At 41.6% G+C, this 17,604-nt stretch overlaps 1 protein-coding gene across 1 annotated transcript; it reads right to left on the reverse strand.

The window, feature by feature from the left end:
- Nucleotides 1-14,657: 14,657 nt before the first annotated feature.
- Nucleotides 14,658-17,354, reverse strand: sox11b (SRY-box transcription factor 11b). The gene has a single exon (XM_081378550.1). The coding sequence runs from the start codon at nucleotides 17,277-17,279 to the stop codon at nucleotides 16,185-16,187; it is 1,095 nt and encodes a 364-aa protein (XP_081234676.1). The 5' UTR covers nucleotides 17,280-17,354; the 3' UTR covers nucleotides 14,658-16,184.
- Between the last annotated feature and the right edge of the window lie 250 nt (nucleotides 17,355-17,604).

Consider the following 17,604-nt stretch of genomic DNA (forward strand, 5'->3'; position numbering starts at 1 on the left):
GAGAGAGAGAGAGAGAGAGAGAGAGAGAGAGAGAGAGAGAGACTGCCGCTTTAATTATAGCAGAATTGCAATTTCCAGATTTTCAACCCCTCTACTCTATTTCACCTCCTCTTTCACAGCATATTTCACCCAAAAGTGACAGGCTTTTCTTCAGCTTTGAATGTCCTTCATTGCCTCTCTGTTTGCTCTTGTTAGCAGAGCTCCAACAAGGATTTGACAGCAAGTAAATTCTCAACTTCTCCTAATTTGACAGGGAATCTGTTGATCTGTATTGCAGGGATTTTGTGATGCATTTTTAACTGCATGCGCAACCATTTGTGTGTTCAGGCCTGTCTCTGTATGTTCCTATATATTTGCAGGCATCTAATTAACTCTCAAGCTCCGACTTACTGTCATGGTGTATCAAAACACGAAGAGTTCTCTCTGCTATATTGTTATGTTAATGAGAATAAACAGCACTGGAATAAAACTATATTTACCATTTAACCTCTTATTTTATTTAGGTAGGCCTAGCTCAGGCAATATATAAAGATACAGACAGCATTTCTCCGCAAAATAGTCTTTTTCACTAAGCATTCACAATCCAGTTTAATCTAAGTAGGTTCTAAATAAACTAAAATAGCATGAAATGAATTTAAACTATTTAAATTAAGTCGCACAGCTCTTTTATATGCAAATGAGGCTCATTATAAATTGCACCTTATTCACAAAACTCAGCGCTGAATTTCTGGTGCAATTAATGTTGCAGAAACTGGGCGGCAGAGACATTTGTGTACATTTTTAGTCATGGCAGCGGTAATTCATCAATGATGATCAATGAAAATTATAACTGGGACTGTGGATGAGCGCACTTTATACATTTTAAAGAATTGGCAAGTAACACAATGAATTAAACTGAAATAGTATTTTCTTTTAAAACACACTCCAGTAATCTTTGTTTTATTTACAACTTTGATTATTTTTTTTTTGTGTGTTTATTGAATTTGGTGATTTGCATACTTATTTTAGTGCGTAATTCATTTCAGATACTAAAACGACTCAAACAGCACATGCAAATAAACAACGGCATCAGCAGACCTGCTTCATTCTTCGCGAATTCCCCTTATGGTCGGCTATCAGCTCTGGTTTCACCCGGAAAAATACAATGTACAGTAGTGCTACAAAGACAAATGATTGTTCTCACAGTGCATTTATCTGCAAACTCGTGGCAGTGCGGCTCCACTGAGGACCTGGAGAAAGTTTACATTGCGGGAGAACGAAGCATATATTGCAGCAGAATCAATCTAATCAATCCACCGGACCACAATGGCTCTCTGGCAGGGGAAAGCAGAGGAAATATAGATTGTTCAATTATGTTGTTAGATATGAGAGCAGAGAAAACAAATAACCAGAATCCATAAGTGCCTGAAAACTTAAGCTGGGTAATACATGTACTCATTTAAGAGCATTCGGCCATTATCTTGTGTGACTTGCATGGGAAACACAACACCAGATGTATCAAAAACCTTTCAAGACTTAAGAACGGCTATGTGAGGGGGATATTTACATCAATGTTTACATTTAATAGGCTTGCTAAGCATGAAAATGCAGAGCTGTCATATCTGAGGCACACCGGCCCATCGTATTGCCAGGAATAGACTGACTTGAGGGTTGCACTTAAGCACACACTTCTAGGTTAAATGTCTTGCCATCTTTGAAAGCGTGGTGTCATCATCACTATAGAGCCATTCAAATACAAAAATGTTGATTTGAGAACATCCACCTATCAGGAAAAAAAGCTTTGAAAGATATGCTTTGAGGCCAGACACTGCAGATTGATCTGACATCTTGCTTCGAACACCTTGGTTTGAAAAGAAGGGACCTCTGCTCTCTTTTAGAATTATAAGAAATACAAGAGCTATTTACTGCAACAGCGTGAGAAGGAAAAGCACACCAAAGTGATTGACAGTGATAGCTTTGGCCAATAATGGCAATGACATCTTCCTCAGTAGCTTAGTGCTTTTACAGCAGAACTGAATACTTATCAGTCCACGAGATCAGCAGGAAGTAACAGAAAGCCAGGCTTATCTGTGTTTTGGTCTGGAGCTTTGGGGGAAGGGCTGAGGAGGCGATGAGGAGGAGGTTTGCAGTTGGTCGTCCTGTTTGGTGTGGAAACATATGCCACAGGGCGCCAGGCTTGCTGAGTAACGGAATACTAGTAATGGCATTACATAACCAACATGCAGTTATATAAAAAACACAATCCGATCACTGATTACTCCAAAATTACTCCAAGTTACAAGTCACCAATTTCAAAACCATTTCGGTAAAAGTCTTGGTATCTGATTTTAACAGTACTTTAGTATTTTACTCATAATGAATGTAAGCTTAGAGATGCACTAGCCCTCAAAACCTTGTTTATTTTTTAAAGTCGAAATAAAACTGAACACCTCAATATTGCAATCGACACAGCAGCCTCTTAAACATACAGACACTCAAGTCTCAGTTAAGCTCAAAAAGTAAACCAATATCCCAAAAGTTCTCTTCGATATAATGCATCAAAATAAACAGAAATAAACTGCTGCAGAAAAAGTTTGGTGCCATGCAAAATGTTGTGTAAATGTAGAGTTGCTAATATCCTTGATACTCAAAGTACAAAGTAGCCTTAAAAATACTTGAGTAACTAATTACATGTAGCATACTCAAATACTTTACATCACTTTGTTGATGCAAAGATAATCTATCTCTTAATAAATACACATCAGTTCCTACAATGCATTTGTTGCATTCACATTCACATTCCAATTTTAGTTGGATTATTAAAAAAACACTTGATCTTGATCACCACTGTCTACAAAACTTGCAAAAAAGAAAGAAAGAAAGAAAGAAAGAAAGAAAGAAAGAAAGAAAGAAAGAAAGAAAGAAAGAAAGAAAGAAAGAAAGAAAGAAAGAAAGAAAGAATAAAATAATATAAATAATAATATAAATTTTAGTTAAAGTTGGTTCCCTTTCAAGGGAACTCCCGTTGCGTCGAGAATGACGCTATGGGGAACGCTTTGCGTGATGACGTCTTGAAGCACATGTAAAATCAGTCCAATGGTGTGGCGGAACGTCAGAGGCGGGTGACGTCACGTACCAGGAAACTATAAAAGCCGGCCCGAAACAGAAAACGAAAGCTTTCTGAGTCTTCAGTCGCGCTCTGTGTTGAATCTGTCCTTGTTATTTGGTGTTGTCTGTCTATATATATATATATTCAGTATGGCGAGCAAGCAGCAGTTTAGAGTGTGTGTCCATCCCTGCCCGCGTTATTTAACGGGAGGTGACACACACACTCTTTGTGTTGTTTGTTTGGGAGAGGAGCATGCCCAGTCAGCACTCGAGGGTGGTGACTGTGTGCATTGCTGTGCGCTTCCATTGCGTACGCTCCGATCCCGGTTGGCACGGTTCAATCCCGATCACGTTCCCCAGGGCTCTGGTCCCGCTGCTGCCGAGGCACAGCGTCGATCTCAGACCTGGGGTTCGCAAATGGATCTATCAGTGGATGTTGAGACGGGCTCTGCCTTATCTCAGCAACCTTCTGATAGATCCAGTGCCTCTCATCAGGGTGTGGAAGCACGCGCTGCGGTTTCTTCCCCCCCGATGGAGGCACCAATACTGCAATTGTCCAGCTCTGAGGAGTTGGACGTTGTTAGTGTTGAAGCTGAGTCTGAGGATTCGCCACCTCAGTCTCATGCTTTTGAGGAATTGCTCGATGTTGTCACGAGAGCAGTTCACAGATTATCTATTGAGTGGCCAGAGGATAGGCAGGACGTTCGCTCGAAAAGTAAGCTCGACGAACGCTTCCTGCCATCTCGTGCACAGCCTCAGAGAAAAAGCCTTCCGTTTTTCCCCGATCTCCACACCGAGGTGTCGAGATCGTGGGGGAAACCTATGTCTTACAGAGTTTACACAACACAAACCTCTCACTACTCTTCCATTCACAATTATAAAGAGCATGGTTATGGGGAGATGCCGAAGGTGGAAGAGACGCTCGCGAGCTATCTCTCTCCAGCGACGGCATCTTCCTTGAAGGCTCCCTCTCTTCCCTCTAAACCAGTAAAATTTACTTCATCGCTGGTTCATAAATCATATGCAGCCGCTGGTCAAGCTGCAGCGTGTCTGCATACGATGTCTATCATGCAGGCCTATCAGGCTGAATTATTGGGGGATTTAGAGGAGGGCGGGGGTATTGGTCCAGACACAGTGGCTGAACTACGCAGAGCCACGGATCTGTCTCTCAGGGCCACCAAGGAGACCGCTAAATCAATCGGGCGGTCTATGGCAGCCCTGGTGGCCACTGAGAGGCATCTGTGGCTCAATCTGAGCGACATAAAAGAAAAAGAAAAACATGTTCTCTTAGATGCTCCGGTTTCCACTGATGGTCTATTTGGTGATGTTGTGAACAGTGCGATAGCTAAATCACAAGAGGCCTCTAAACAGGCAGTTGCACTCCAAAGACTTCTCCCCCGCCGTTCATTCTATGAGGCTGCTGAGCGGGAGCAGCCTCACTCCTCTAAAAAGAGCGCTAGCCATCGTGCCACTCAAAAACAGAGTGTGTCCTCTCGTGCTCCCCCACAAAAATCTCGGGGACACGGAGGGCGCTCTCAAACCCAGCAGCCCTCGAGGGGTAGAACGGATCTGCGGACCGTTATTACCGCCAAGAAGGCTGCTGGGAAAAAGTCCTGACGTCCGAGGGCTCAGGACAAATGAGGGTAGTCCCCCCCGAAGCAGAGCGGTTAACACCTCTTTTCACGGTGCCCGTCTCTCTTCGGTACCCTCAGGGGACCGTTCTGCCTACCCTGCCGCCTCAGGTGTTACAGGGCGCAGCGGTCTCCGGCGAGCACATATCTCAAGGACCACCCGGAAACGTAGTGGCCTCGGGATGCCCGCCCCCTCCGAGGAGGGTGTTAGAGCAGTCTGTTCGGTCGTTCCCTGCCGGTGCGCCGTTACAGGGCGACGAATTGACTACTCAACAACAACAAAATCCAGAAACCAGTCTCGAGAGGCTGGTACCTCTAGTAGAATCTTTGACAGCGTGGAAGCTACTGTCAAATGTTTCTCGTTGGGTCCTGCAGACCGTGGAAAAAGGGTATCAGATACAATTCAAAAAACGCCCACCTCGGTTTATGGGGGTCCTGCCCACAGTGGTGGGCCCCGAGCAGGTTCTGGTCATGGAACAGGAAGTGAACACTCTGTTAGAGAAAGGGGCCATAGAATATGTACCTCCCTCCGACAGGGAAACCGGGTTTTACAGCCGGTACTTCATTGTTCCGAAAAAGGACGGGGGATTGCGTCCCATTTTAGATCTTCGAGTTCTGAACGATTCAGTCATGCAGCTCAAGTTCAAAATGTTAACATTGAGACAGATCGTGCCACAGATCAGGTCCGAGGACTGGTTTGTCACGATAGACCTCAAGGACGCGTATTTCCATATTTCCATCCGTCCGTGTCATTGGAAGTTCCTGAGGTTTGCTTTCGGGGGCAAAGCATACCAATATCGTGTTCTTCCATTCGGCCTAGCTTTATCACCCCGCACTTTCACCAAATGCATGGATGCAGCTCTGGCGCCACTGCGCCTCCAGGGCATTCGCATTATGAACTACATCGACGATTGGTTGATTTTAGCTCAGTCGCAGCAGATGGCGGTTCAACATCGAGATGTTGTTCTCGCCCATATGAAAGAGCTGGGGTTACGGCTGAACGCCAAGAAGAGTGTGCTTTCTCCACTCCAGAGGACCACTTTTTTAGGCGTGGTTTGGGACTCAGTGTCGATGCAGGCGCGCCTGTCACCGCCACGTATAGAGTCCATCCTTGCAGCTGTGAAAAGTGTAAAGCTAGGCCAGCTACTCACTGTCAAACAGTTCCAGAGACTGTTGGGTCTCATGGCAGCAGCTTCCAACGTGATACCTTTTGGACTGCTGCACATGAGGCCCCTGCAGTGGTGGCTCAGGACCAGGGGGTTTTCCCCGAGGGGCAACCCATTTCGCACAATCAGGGTCACGCGGCGATGCTTACGTGCCCTGGTTATGTGGAAGAAACCTTGGTTCCTGTCCCAGGGCCCAGTGTTGGGAGCTCCTTGTCGTCGCAAACTGCTAACGACGGATGCTTCCCTCACGGGTTGGGGAGCGATCCTGGAGGGTCGCTCATCTCAAGGTCTGTGGGAAGACCATCATCGTTCCTGGCATATCAATCGCCTAGAGATGTTAGCTGTCTTCCGGGCTCTGAGGAGCTTTATCACAGATCTCAGGGGACACCATGTGTTAGTACACACGGACAACACGTCGGTAGTCGCCTATATCAACCACCAAGGGGGTTTGCGCTCGCGCCCGTTATCCAACTTGGCACGCCATATCCTCTTGTGGTCCCAGGGGAAGTTACTGTCTCTCAGGGCAGCTTACATCCCCGGGGTCCAGAATATAGGAGCAGACACTCTGTCGAGACAGGGGCCGAGGCCCGGGGAATGGAGGCTCCACCACGAGGTGGTGGAGCTGATATGGAGGGAGTTTGGCCAAGCTCAAGTGGATCTGTTTGCGTCTCGAGAGACGTCTCACTGTCCACTTTGGTTCTCCCTCACGCATCCAGCTCCTCTGGGATTGGATGCTATGGTGCAGACGTGGCCGAGGCTACGTCTGTACGCTTTTCCCCCAGTTGCTCTGCTCCCGGGAGTTCTGGAGAGAGTTCGCAGGGACCGGGTTTGCCTGCTTCTTATAGCCCCGCGCTGGCCGGGCAGAGTATGGTTTCCCGATCTGGTCTCCCTCCTCGACGGGCATCCTCTGGAGTTACCCGTCAGGAGAGACCTTCTGTCCCAGGCAGGGGGCTCAATATTTCACCCCCGCCCAGAACTGTGGAACCTGTGGGCTTGGCCTCTGAGGGGGCCCAGCTCATAGAGTCAGGTCTCTCAACTGAGGTTGTTGAGACCATTCTACAGTCCAGAGCTCCCTCCAAGAGGAAACTTTATGCCCTGAAGTGGAGAGTCTTCACTTCTTGGTGTAGTGACCGTCGGTTGGACCCAGTTAACTGCCCAATTGGTACAGTGCTGGAGTTTCTGCAGGACCGGTTCACAGCAGGTCTAACCCCGTCCACTTTAAAGGTTTATGTGGCGGCCATAGGTGCTTACCACATTCCTTTGGGTGGAATGTCTGTGGGGAAAGACCCTTTGGTATCTCGTTTCCTTCGTGGCACTTGGAGGCTGAGGCCTGCAGTTCGCTCTAGGGTGCCTCCTTGGGACTTGTCCATTGCGCTACAAGGCTTGTCCCTGGCCCCCTTTGAGCCTATTGAGGAGGTTCCTGAGAAGTTTTTAACGCTGAAAGCTCTTTTCCTTCTTGCCATTTCCTCTCTCAAGAGAATAGGGGATCTCCAAGCGTTGTCGGTTGCTCCGTCATGCTTGGAGTTTGCTCCGGGTATGATCAAAGCATTTCTTCATCCGAGACCGGGCTATATCCCCAAGGTCCCCACTAATGTGGCCAGACCTATTGTTCTGCAGGCCTTCTGTCCTCCTCCCTTTCAAAATGCGGACCAGGAGGCTAATAATTTGCTTTGCCCTGTGCGGGCGTTAGACGCATATGTCCACAGAGCTGCCCTGTGGCGAAAAAGTGATCAATTATTTGTGTGCTTTGGGTCCCCTAACAAAGGAGGCCCGGTGTCTAAGCAAAGGATGAGTAAGTGGGTGGTCGAGGCTATCTCACTTGCCTATGAGGCGGCTGGGCAGCCTTCTCCTTTGGCTGTCCGGTCGCACTCGACGAGGAGTATGGCGGCCTCTAAGGCCCTTATTTCAGGAGTTTCTTTACAGGACGTCTGTGATGCGGCAGGCTGGTCCTCACCGCACACTTTCGTCAGGTTTTACTCTCTGGATCTAGACTCTGCTCCAGGGTCTCATGTTTTATCTTCCTAGTGCTGCTCTCTAGATTACACACAGGACAGACATTCGTAGCTATGGAGGCGTTGGTATAGACGTTCCCCATAGCGTCATTCTCGACGCAACGGGAGTTCCCTTGAAAGGGAACGCCTCGGTTACGACTGTAACCTCGGTTCCCTGAAGAGGGAACGAGCGTTGCGTCGCCTTGCCATATCTCCTTCATGCCTGTCAGCTCGACTTCAGACTTTTACGAAGCTTTCGTTTTCTGTTTCGGGCCGGCTTTTATAGTTTCCTGGTACGTGACGTCACCCGCCTCTGACGTTCCGCCACACCATTGGACTGATTTTACATGTGCTTCAAGACGTCATCACGCAAAGCGTTCCCCATAGCGTCATTCTCGACGCAACGCTCGTTCCCTCTTCAGGGAACCGAGGTTACAGTCGTAACCGAGGCGTTTTGGATGGGTTATTTTATAATTTAATAATAATAGCAATATTTTAGATTTATTTTCAAAGAAATTAATACTTTTATACAGCAAGGATGCAATAAATTGCTAAAAAGTGACATTTATAATGTTACAAAATATTTCTATTATAATGTTCTTTTGAAATGTCTATTCATCAAATAAAACGTATCATTGTTTCCACAAAAATATTAAGCAGCACAGCTGTTTTCAGCACTGATAATAATATGAAATGTATCAAAGCACCAAATCAGCATATTAAAATGATTTCTGAAAGATCATGTGACTGGAGTATTGGCTACTGAAAATTCAGCGTTACCATCTCAGGAATTATAGTACATTTTTTTTAAATATATTCAAAAATATCAGATTTCATAGATTTCAAAAATATATTTGTAAAAATCTTACATTTAAAAATTGTATCTAAAAATCTAAAGTAACCCATGCAAAGTCAATTGTTGTAACATGATGTAACACTTCCAGTGAAGACATGATATCTCAATGCACACATGATGTGGTCAAACCACTGACACAATTCCCAACCCAACTCACTGCCACTACTGGAAAAAAAAAAGGTTTTCATTGTGTGTAAACACTTGATAGGGGATTTGTAAACAGCAGAGATTCTTGAAAATGTGTGGAGTGAGGGACAGACAGGAGGAACTGATGCTATGCAAATGAGCAATTAGAAAACTGGGCCAGAAACTATGAGGCAGATCCTCAAGTTGGGGAGACCAATGACCTTCTTTCATTCAGACTACTCAAAAAGCACTATGTGATCTGATGTGACATCTCTCTGAACAAACATGACAAGCTCAATTACAGGAAATTGAGGATAACAGAAATTGCTGGGAGTCAGTTAGAGAGAAGCCAAGACATGCAGACGTACAGATGAGGGCCAGTGCTGGTTAGTGACTAATCAAATGACTCCTGAAGGCTTTCTGGCTGAAGAAAAAACAATCTCATGGGCCGAATAGAAGATCATAGGACTAATAAATATTTTGATAGCATGCGGTCTTGCTCTTCCAGTCATTCTTATGCGTTACTTGTTATTTGGAGGACCTTCCTTTGAACATTTATTCCACATGTGACAAAAATAAAGTCCAGCGGTACGTGTCTCTGCGGCAATTGTCAAATCAGAAGATTCAGAGAGGAATGGAGGAAGAACGTGGACAACTTACTCCGCATCTTCATCCATAACAGGAAAGCAGATCTTCTAAAAACCAAGAAAGCAGCATTTTTAAGGTATCAAATGAGCACACTGTTACATTGAAGAGTATAAATTACCAGGGTGTAAGCAAATTGTGTGCAGACACTGTGTGGCGTCCGTGGAAAGAGCAAAAGGGGGGGGGGGAATCAGATTAATCCTCAGCCTATTCAATTGCACCACAACTCCCGCATTCCATCAAAAGATATTTTATCATATCTAGAATGGGACTTAATGGAGGTTAAGTCTGGGCGGCTTGCCATTCAGAGAAGGTAATGCACCTGTCAAAATCCTATATTTACAATTACATATTACGATGCTGGTCAGAGGTACAGCAGATTCATGTTAATAGACATCAAATTGTCATGGCCCAGAGTTTACCATTGTTTAAAATGGTCAAATAAATGTAGGCCTATATAACAGTAATAGTAAATCAATGTATATATTTTTTCGTATCAATTTAATGGTGTCTATGTATTGTCATTTTTAAAAGGAATATATATATATATATATATATATATATATATATATATATATATATATATATATACTGTATATATATATATACTGCCTATATAACAGTAATAGTAAATCAATGTATATATTTTTTCGTATCAATTTAATGGTGTCTATGTATTGTCATTTTTAAAAGGAATATATATATATATATATATATATATATATATATATATATACTGTATATATATATATATACTGCCTATATAACAGTAATAGTAAATCAATGTATATATTTTTTCGTATCAATTTAATGGTGTCTATGTATTGTCATTTTTAAAAGGAATATATATATATATATATATATATATATATATATATACTGTATATATATATATATGTATATATGTATGTATATATATATATATGTATACATATATATATATATATATATATATATATATATATAGTGCCATCTGAAATTTTCTTCTAGAATGATCATTTTTATCAAGCTCGTAAATTTAAGTTCAGTAATTTCACTTAAATGGCAATGAAAATTACCTATGAATTGTCATTAATTGAAATTACTGAACTTACATATAGTTATATTTTTAAGTTATATTAAATATAGTTATATTTTACTATAGTTATATTTGATATTTTTTTAAATATACACATATTTTACTGGCTATTTATTTTTTAACAGACTGGTGAACATGTGGTTACAACTAAATTTAAGGGTTAGATCACATAGAAATAAACTCCAGAATGTAGCAACTGCAGGTTACCACTTTCTAAACCACCAAAATCGTTTATTGTACAAAAGTGGAAGAATAATTTTCTTCAAACCAAACATTGCGATTTAATAATATCACAATGAACTACTCCAACAACATGCACATTTGTTGACAGGAAAATGTACACTTTTGGCTTAATTCTAAATGTCTTCTGAAAATGATTATAGTTAATCAAATGAACACTACCATAATCTGTTCAGATCATTTTTGTACCATGAAATGAAATTTTAGGGAAATCTCGTGGAGACCTGTAGCTTCAGGCCTTAAGAAAGTCCTCAAGTCCTTTGTGATATATGGACACTACAGATTAAGCCAGTTAAGTTTAGATTACTGTAAGCAAGGTAGAGAAGAGCAACAGTTAATGTGCAGCTGAAATGTTTAAACTTTGATGCATTCATTCATTTATGCAGACTGTCAAATTAGCAATCAAGTGTGAATTTAATTTTAGGCTTTTCAGCAGCCTCCCCCGGTGACTACACATAAAATATGATAATAATACTCTTACTTTCATTCATATAGTTTATGAGCCCATAACTGATCCCACAAAGAACCTCTGAGTTCTTTCAACATGTACTGTAGTGTAGAGTGTGTAGATCCTTAGTTAAATCAATAAAGAGCAGCGGCATATGGTTTAAGCTGCAAATCCAGTTTGTCTCTCTGTTTGGCTTTAATTAATGGCAGAGACATAACTGACAGTATATCCTCACACCAGACCGCCATCTGTGATGGTGGGAGTCGAACGGTTTGACAGACACATACTTTGTGTAGTATGAGTATGTATAAGCTGCTTTGCTTGTTATTCTCTGTCAGAGATACAGCTCCAAAGCAACTGAGTAAGACCAACAAAACCACAAGCATAAATAAAGATCTGCGGGGTGGAGATGGTGGGGGGGCACCCAGCTGAGGGATGAACCGAACTCTACCTCAGTGCTTCTCTATGGTTTCGCTTCACGACCCAGATTTTATAGAGACCCAACCCAAAAATGTTATCTTAAAAAGATGCAAATCAAATTAAAGTAAAAAATAACACTATAAAATAAGTAATACAAAATATCTAAAACAAAATAAGATTTAACATCACTGAATCAACCTAAATAAATTAGATTACACCAACAAAAGCACATTTAAGAAATAGCTCCTTATGGCAGGTTACTTTAAAACTGAACACAAATGTCATTAAATTCAAACATCGATATTTAATAATATTACAGATGAATACGGTAAGTATAAGGTTCGCAACTAACTAAGACAATGTGCTATGGATGCCCTGCTTACTACATGACTGTTCATATTCATTAACCTTTAAAGATTGTAATTCAGGAAGTCTGTTCTCATCTCTGTAATGCCATTATTAGAGTCAGATATAGGTGTTCTGCCTCCTATGGAAGTCACACCTTGCTGATGTTCTCTGCCGAGAGATTATACATCAAACACAATAATTAAAATATGAAATGCTCATTTTCAGTTCCTTAATAGATAATAGAGGAGGAAAGGCTTGTGAAAGCCTCCTGTGATTTAACAAAGACGTTTTGCATGAGACTGTTGGAAAGATTCCTATTTTAGGCTATATGTGAAATTACACTCAAAACTTGCATTCAAGTCATGATTTCTCATCTTATGTGAATCAAGCAATAGGCCGAATTTTGGATACACTTTCATATTTGCCCTACTGACCCACTTCCTGATCAAAAGAGAATAGATGTGTAGTTAGACTACAAGAATTAAAACAAATATAATTTTTATTTTTTTTATTTTTTATCTGAGCCAATTTTCATAAACATTGATGAGGTGGACATCATGGATCCATATTCCTTATTATTTTAAGTAAAATCAGCACACAAAGAAAGCTCTTATAACTTGATAGGCCTGGTAGACAGAGAAAATAGAAAAGTGTTTTTAGGTCGAAATGGTGACACACACACCCCTGAACAGAACACAAGAATGTATAATCAAACCCATGTATCTTGGCAGCTGTCTCGTGAATGACTTTGCACCTGCAGATTAACGTATGGGGCAAATAAAAGAGCTATAGAGTGCTATCCGACCAGTTTTCCCCCCTCCCCTCAATGCACTGAGACTCAGAATTGCTTCTAAGATCCCTTTCCATAGATAGTAATCTAAGTATAAATCATTATATTTAATTGTAAGCATGAAGAAGCCAGGGATAATTGCTGAGGTTCGTCGAGTCACAGCCAGTACTGTCTTAAATAGCCTGTGCGGTATCACTTCATCTTTTATAACATGAGATTTTGGACAAATGTGACCCTGGATCACAAAACCCTGGATGGTCTTAAGTTGCACGGGTATATTTGTGGCAATAGCCAACAAAACATTGTATGGGTCAAAATTATAGATTTTTCTTTTATGCCAAAAATCATTAGGATATTAAGTAAAGATCATGTTCCATGAAGATATTTTGTAAATTTCCCACCTTAAATATATAAAACATTTATTTTTGTGAATGGATGCAGCACTATCACCAATAGAAATGGACAACTTTAAAGGTGATTTTCTCAAAGTTTCGATTTTTCTGTACCCTCAGATTACAGATATTCAAATAGTTGTATCTCGGCCAAATATTGTCCTAACAAACCATACATCAATGGAACGATTATGTATTCAGCTTTCAGATGATGTATAAATCTCAATTTAAAAAAAAAAATTACACATAAGACTGGTTTTGTGGTCCAGGGTCACAAATGACAGAAAAAACTGAGCACCCACATAACTGCAGTAAAGTTTATAACCTGTAAGTCGATGAAAGTGAAATGCGATGCACTTACTGCCTCAGATGCAGCCGTTCTAATGATGGACAAGACACGTATGTCCGACATTCACTGGTCAAAAATACTTGTAATTTCATTTGACCTTGATTATTGTATTATTTTATAAAGCCACAATATCTAATTTAACAACACAATTTTTTTTTTTATTAGCAATATATTAGTCCTGTCAAATCAATTAATTGTAATTAATCACATCTTAGGTAAAAATTTGTTTATATAATTTGTATGTGTGTATATATATACATGTACATATAGTGTGCGTGTGTACATATATTATATAAACACAAACTTTTATGTTAGATGCGCTTAATCATATTTGACAGCCCTAATATATATATATATATATATATATATATATATATATATATATATATATATATATATATATATATACTCTTTTTTTTATCATCTTAACTGTAAACTACTCTTGCAACCCACATAGCTATAGTTTGGGCTGGGTGACACAACTCATGACTTAAGCAGAAATAGATACTGAGTGCCAGAAGCATGACACTTCCTACAGCCTATTAGTAGATCCTCTGCCACTCACTGAAATAAAGGCTGAGGTAAGATTGCATCATCTAAAGCCAGATTCATTAATAACATGCAGTGTTGGAGCATCTATCCAAGTTCACAATCTCTAATTCAGCTTGTGCAAATGATTGCAAAGTTCTTTTTAATGCATATTCAGAGCAGAATTTCTCTTACCAGGCCGTGCAGTCTAGAGAGTGAGAGGCTTGCTGAATGCATGCAATTCAGAAGGGAAAAAGAGGGGCAGGGCCCTTTAGGACGCTTTGGGGAGGGGGGTCATAGTTACACCAATCAAAATGAGCTTCATCCGGCAGCGCGATATTTGATTTCTTAAAGGGGCAGTTTCCAGTTGAATGGAGAAAGGAAGGAAGGAAAATAAAGGCATTACTCAGTTTGAAAGAAGGGGTGGGAAAATTTTTGCATGCATCTGGAAACACCAACCCTTCTGAAGGAGCCCAATGGCAAGATCACAAATATCCTTCCTTTGATCACTCAGACACACATGCACACATGCCATTAACCAGACACACATTTTCTTATCAGTTCCAGCTGATTTATTTGTGTCAGATACAGACTTCAGCATGACGACATGTAACTCATTTCCTTTGCTACAAAAACGCAGATGGTCCATTTTGAGAGTATATTGCACAAAAATAATGAAAAACAAATGTGCCATTATGATGAAAAAAAAAAAAAAAAAAGCAAAACAAAATCCAGTTTTACACCTGCTATTTGGGACCCATTCACACAGATATACATAAACTCCTAGCTTTACTATATTACAGAACATATACAATCTTCAATCTAGTACCAGAAATGAGGCTCATGTGTTCCCCCAATTCCATTGTACACTTCCCTATAGAAATGCTTCAGATCTACAGCTGTACATTTGCCTTGAGTAAAATAGGCATTTAAATGCAAGTCGAATTCTCAGTTTAATTCTTGCATGCTTTTACAAATGAAACCGGGTTGAAGTGCCTGAAGAAACCTCACTTAAAGCACAGTAAGAACATTCCCTTTAACTGTACAAAAATATGCCAGAAAATATTTTACTTTTTTTTTTTAAAAAGATGAGGTATGTTGGTCATGTATCAAAATGCTTCCTGCCATACCGGTGTGTTCTAGAGTGGTTATCTGCTTAAATATTCCTGTACTTGGAGGGAAACTGAACCGTTACAAGAAAACAAAAAAACATTTGTGGTGTACAGAAATTACATAAGACCTCAGAAAAAGTTCCATCCTGAACAGTTTCAGAATTGCCTCCATTCGGTCCAACGGCTGTTTGCCAGCTCCCTGTAGAGATATGGGTGGGATGGGAATGCATAGTTCAGATTTTACATTTTGCTCTCCACCACAGTTTAAGCAGTTTCACTGCTACCCCACAGATTAACCACACACTATGGCAAGATACTTTAACATTTATTGCTTTAAACTAAATTGTATCTATTTTCATACGACTAGCACTTATTTTAGTTACTAGTAAGCAATTCAACAGTTGTCAGTATCTCAATTTCACTAGCAATCAATCATTTATATAACACACTATTACTTATTCCTACTAGTCACTATCCTATACCAACTGGAATACACACTAGTGCCTGATAATTAGGTACTAGTAAAACTGGAACATATACCAGCAACAGTCACAATACATATAGTGAATAATTCACATCTGGCAATGACCAAAAAAACAAAAACAAAAAAAAAACAAAAAACTTTTTTTTTTTTTTTTTACCAGTAACAGCAGAATAGTTACTTGTCAACAGAATAAGTAATATTGCTGGTTAAGTTCTAGTGAACTGAAAAAGAAACCAATGGATTACTTGCTAGGATAAAAAAAAATAAGCGAGTCAGATTAAAATAGATGCTATGTAGTTTTAAGGAATACATGTTAAAAGCGCTTGCCATACACACACAGCCCTGTCAATGTTGACCATGTTGTCACTTTTCTTTCCTGCGTTACAAGTCTCGTAACGCGGGTTCCGTCGTCAAAACCGGGACAACCACAGAGGCAGAGTCAAAAAAATAACCTGAAGATGCGAGATGCCTCCTTGGTTCTGGAGTTTGTCAGTTAGTAAGTGAAGACTAGGTCTGAAAAGTTCGCCTCCAGCCAGTCTCCCGCGATCATCTCGCTGAGCTCGGGAGTGCAATAGTCCGGGAACTCGAAGTGAGAACCAAGGCTGCCTTCGCTGAAAGAGTCCAAATCTTTATCCACCAGAGAGAGACAAAGGTTCCCTGAAGTGTTCCCCAAGTCCGTCGTGTGAGAGCCACCCGCTAGGTTCAAACTGAAGTCTACCAGCAAGTCGTCGGAGTCCTCGCTGGAGCTGCTGGACGAAGAAGAAACGGACCTGAAAGATGATGCTGGTGACACCGAGGCAGGGTAAGCTGCGCTCTGTTTGGTAATGTTCTTGAAGTTGTAAAACAGTCTGCTGCCGGGAGTTGCGCTCGGGTGCCTGGACTCCTCGTACATGCTCGCGCCCTCGGACTCCGCAGCGGAGCTCAGCGTGGGGCTCGCGGGGACGTTGTGCAGCCTGATGTGCTCCTCATCCTCATACTCATCCTCCTCGTCGTCGTCATCGTCCTCGTCGTCGTCTTCGTCGTCAGTAAGTTCCCTTTTGATAGACTTGGTCACTTTCAAGTTTGTGAAAACATAGTTGAATCTGCAGTCTTGTGAAGCAGCTCTCGCTGTAACGTGCCCCGGTTTGCTCGGCTTGAGTTTTGCGCACTTCTTCCCCGCAGCTTTGACACTTTTGCCGATCTTCTCCGGCGAATGCACCGCTGGTTTCGAAGAACTGTCGAGCTTTGGTTTTTTCTTCGGTCTGTATTTGTAGTCGGGGTAGTCAGCCATGTGTTGGAGCCGGAGCCGCTCGGCTTCGCGGATAAAGGGAATCTTTTCACTGTCCTTCAGCATTTTCCACCGCTTTCCTAGCCTTTTGGAGATCTCAGCATTGTGCATGTCCGGAGACTGTTCCATGATTTTTCTCCTCTCGATCTTTGACCACACCATAAAGGCATTCATGGGTCGTTTAATGTGGCCGGTGGCTGTCTTGCACCAGTCCGGTTTGGGTGGCACAGGGCTGCACGCCATCAGCTCGCTCTCCTCGCTGTCTGTGGTCTCTCGCGACATGCTGCTCTCCGTCTCGCGGTGCTCCGTCTGCTGCACCATGTTCAAAGATACTTTTCCCCCTTGATAAACTCACAGCTGCCGCACTCTGACCAAACCTCTTTTCAAAGTTACCGACTGCCTTCTTAACTAGTTCCTAGGTTTCTCATATCGATTGCGTCACGTATAATTATCCAATAGCGGGCCGCGGCTCCTCCCACAAAGCCTAGACATTCGCTTAACCCCTTGCGACCGAGCTAGTCTATGATTTAAGTGGTGCCTTCATAAGCAAACGACAGGCTATTCTGGCACCAAAATGTCATGTTTACTCATCTAAAACAAGTTTAAATCTGTGGTGTAATCAATAAAATAAATATTAAGTGGCCGT

The sequence above is a fragment of the Scardinius erythrophthalmus genome (assembly GCF_964197995.2).
Source record: "Scardinius erythrophthalmus genome assembly, chromosome: 11".
Classification (NCBI taxonomy): domain Eukaryota; kingdom Metazoa; phylum Chordata; class Actinopteri; order Cypriniformes; family Leuciscidae; genus Scardinius; species Scardinius erythrophthalmus.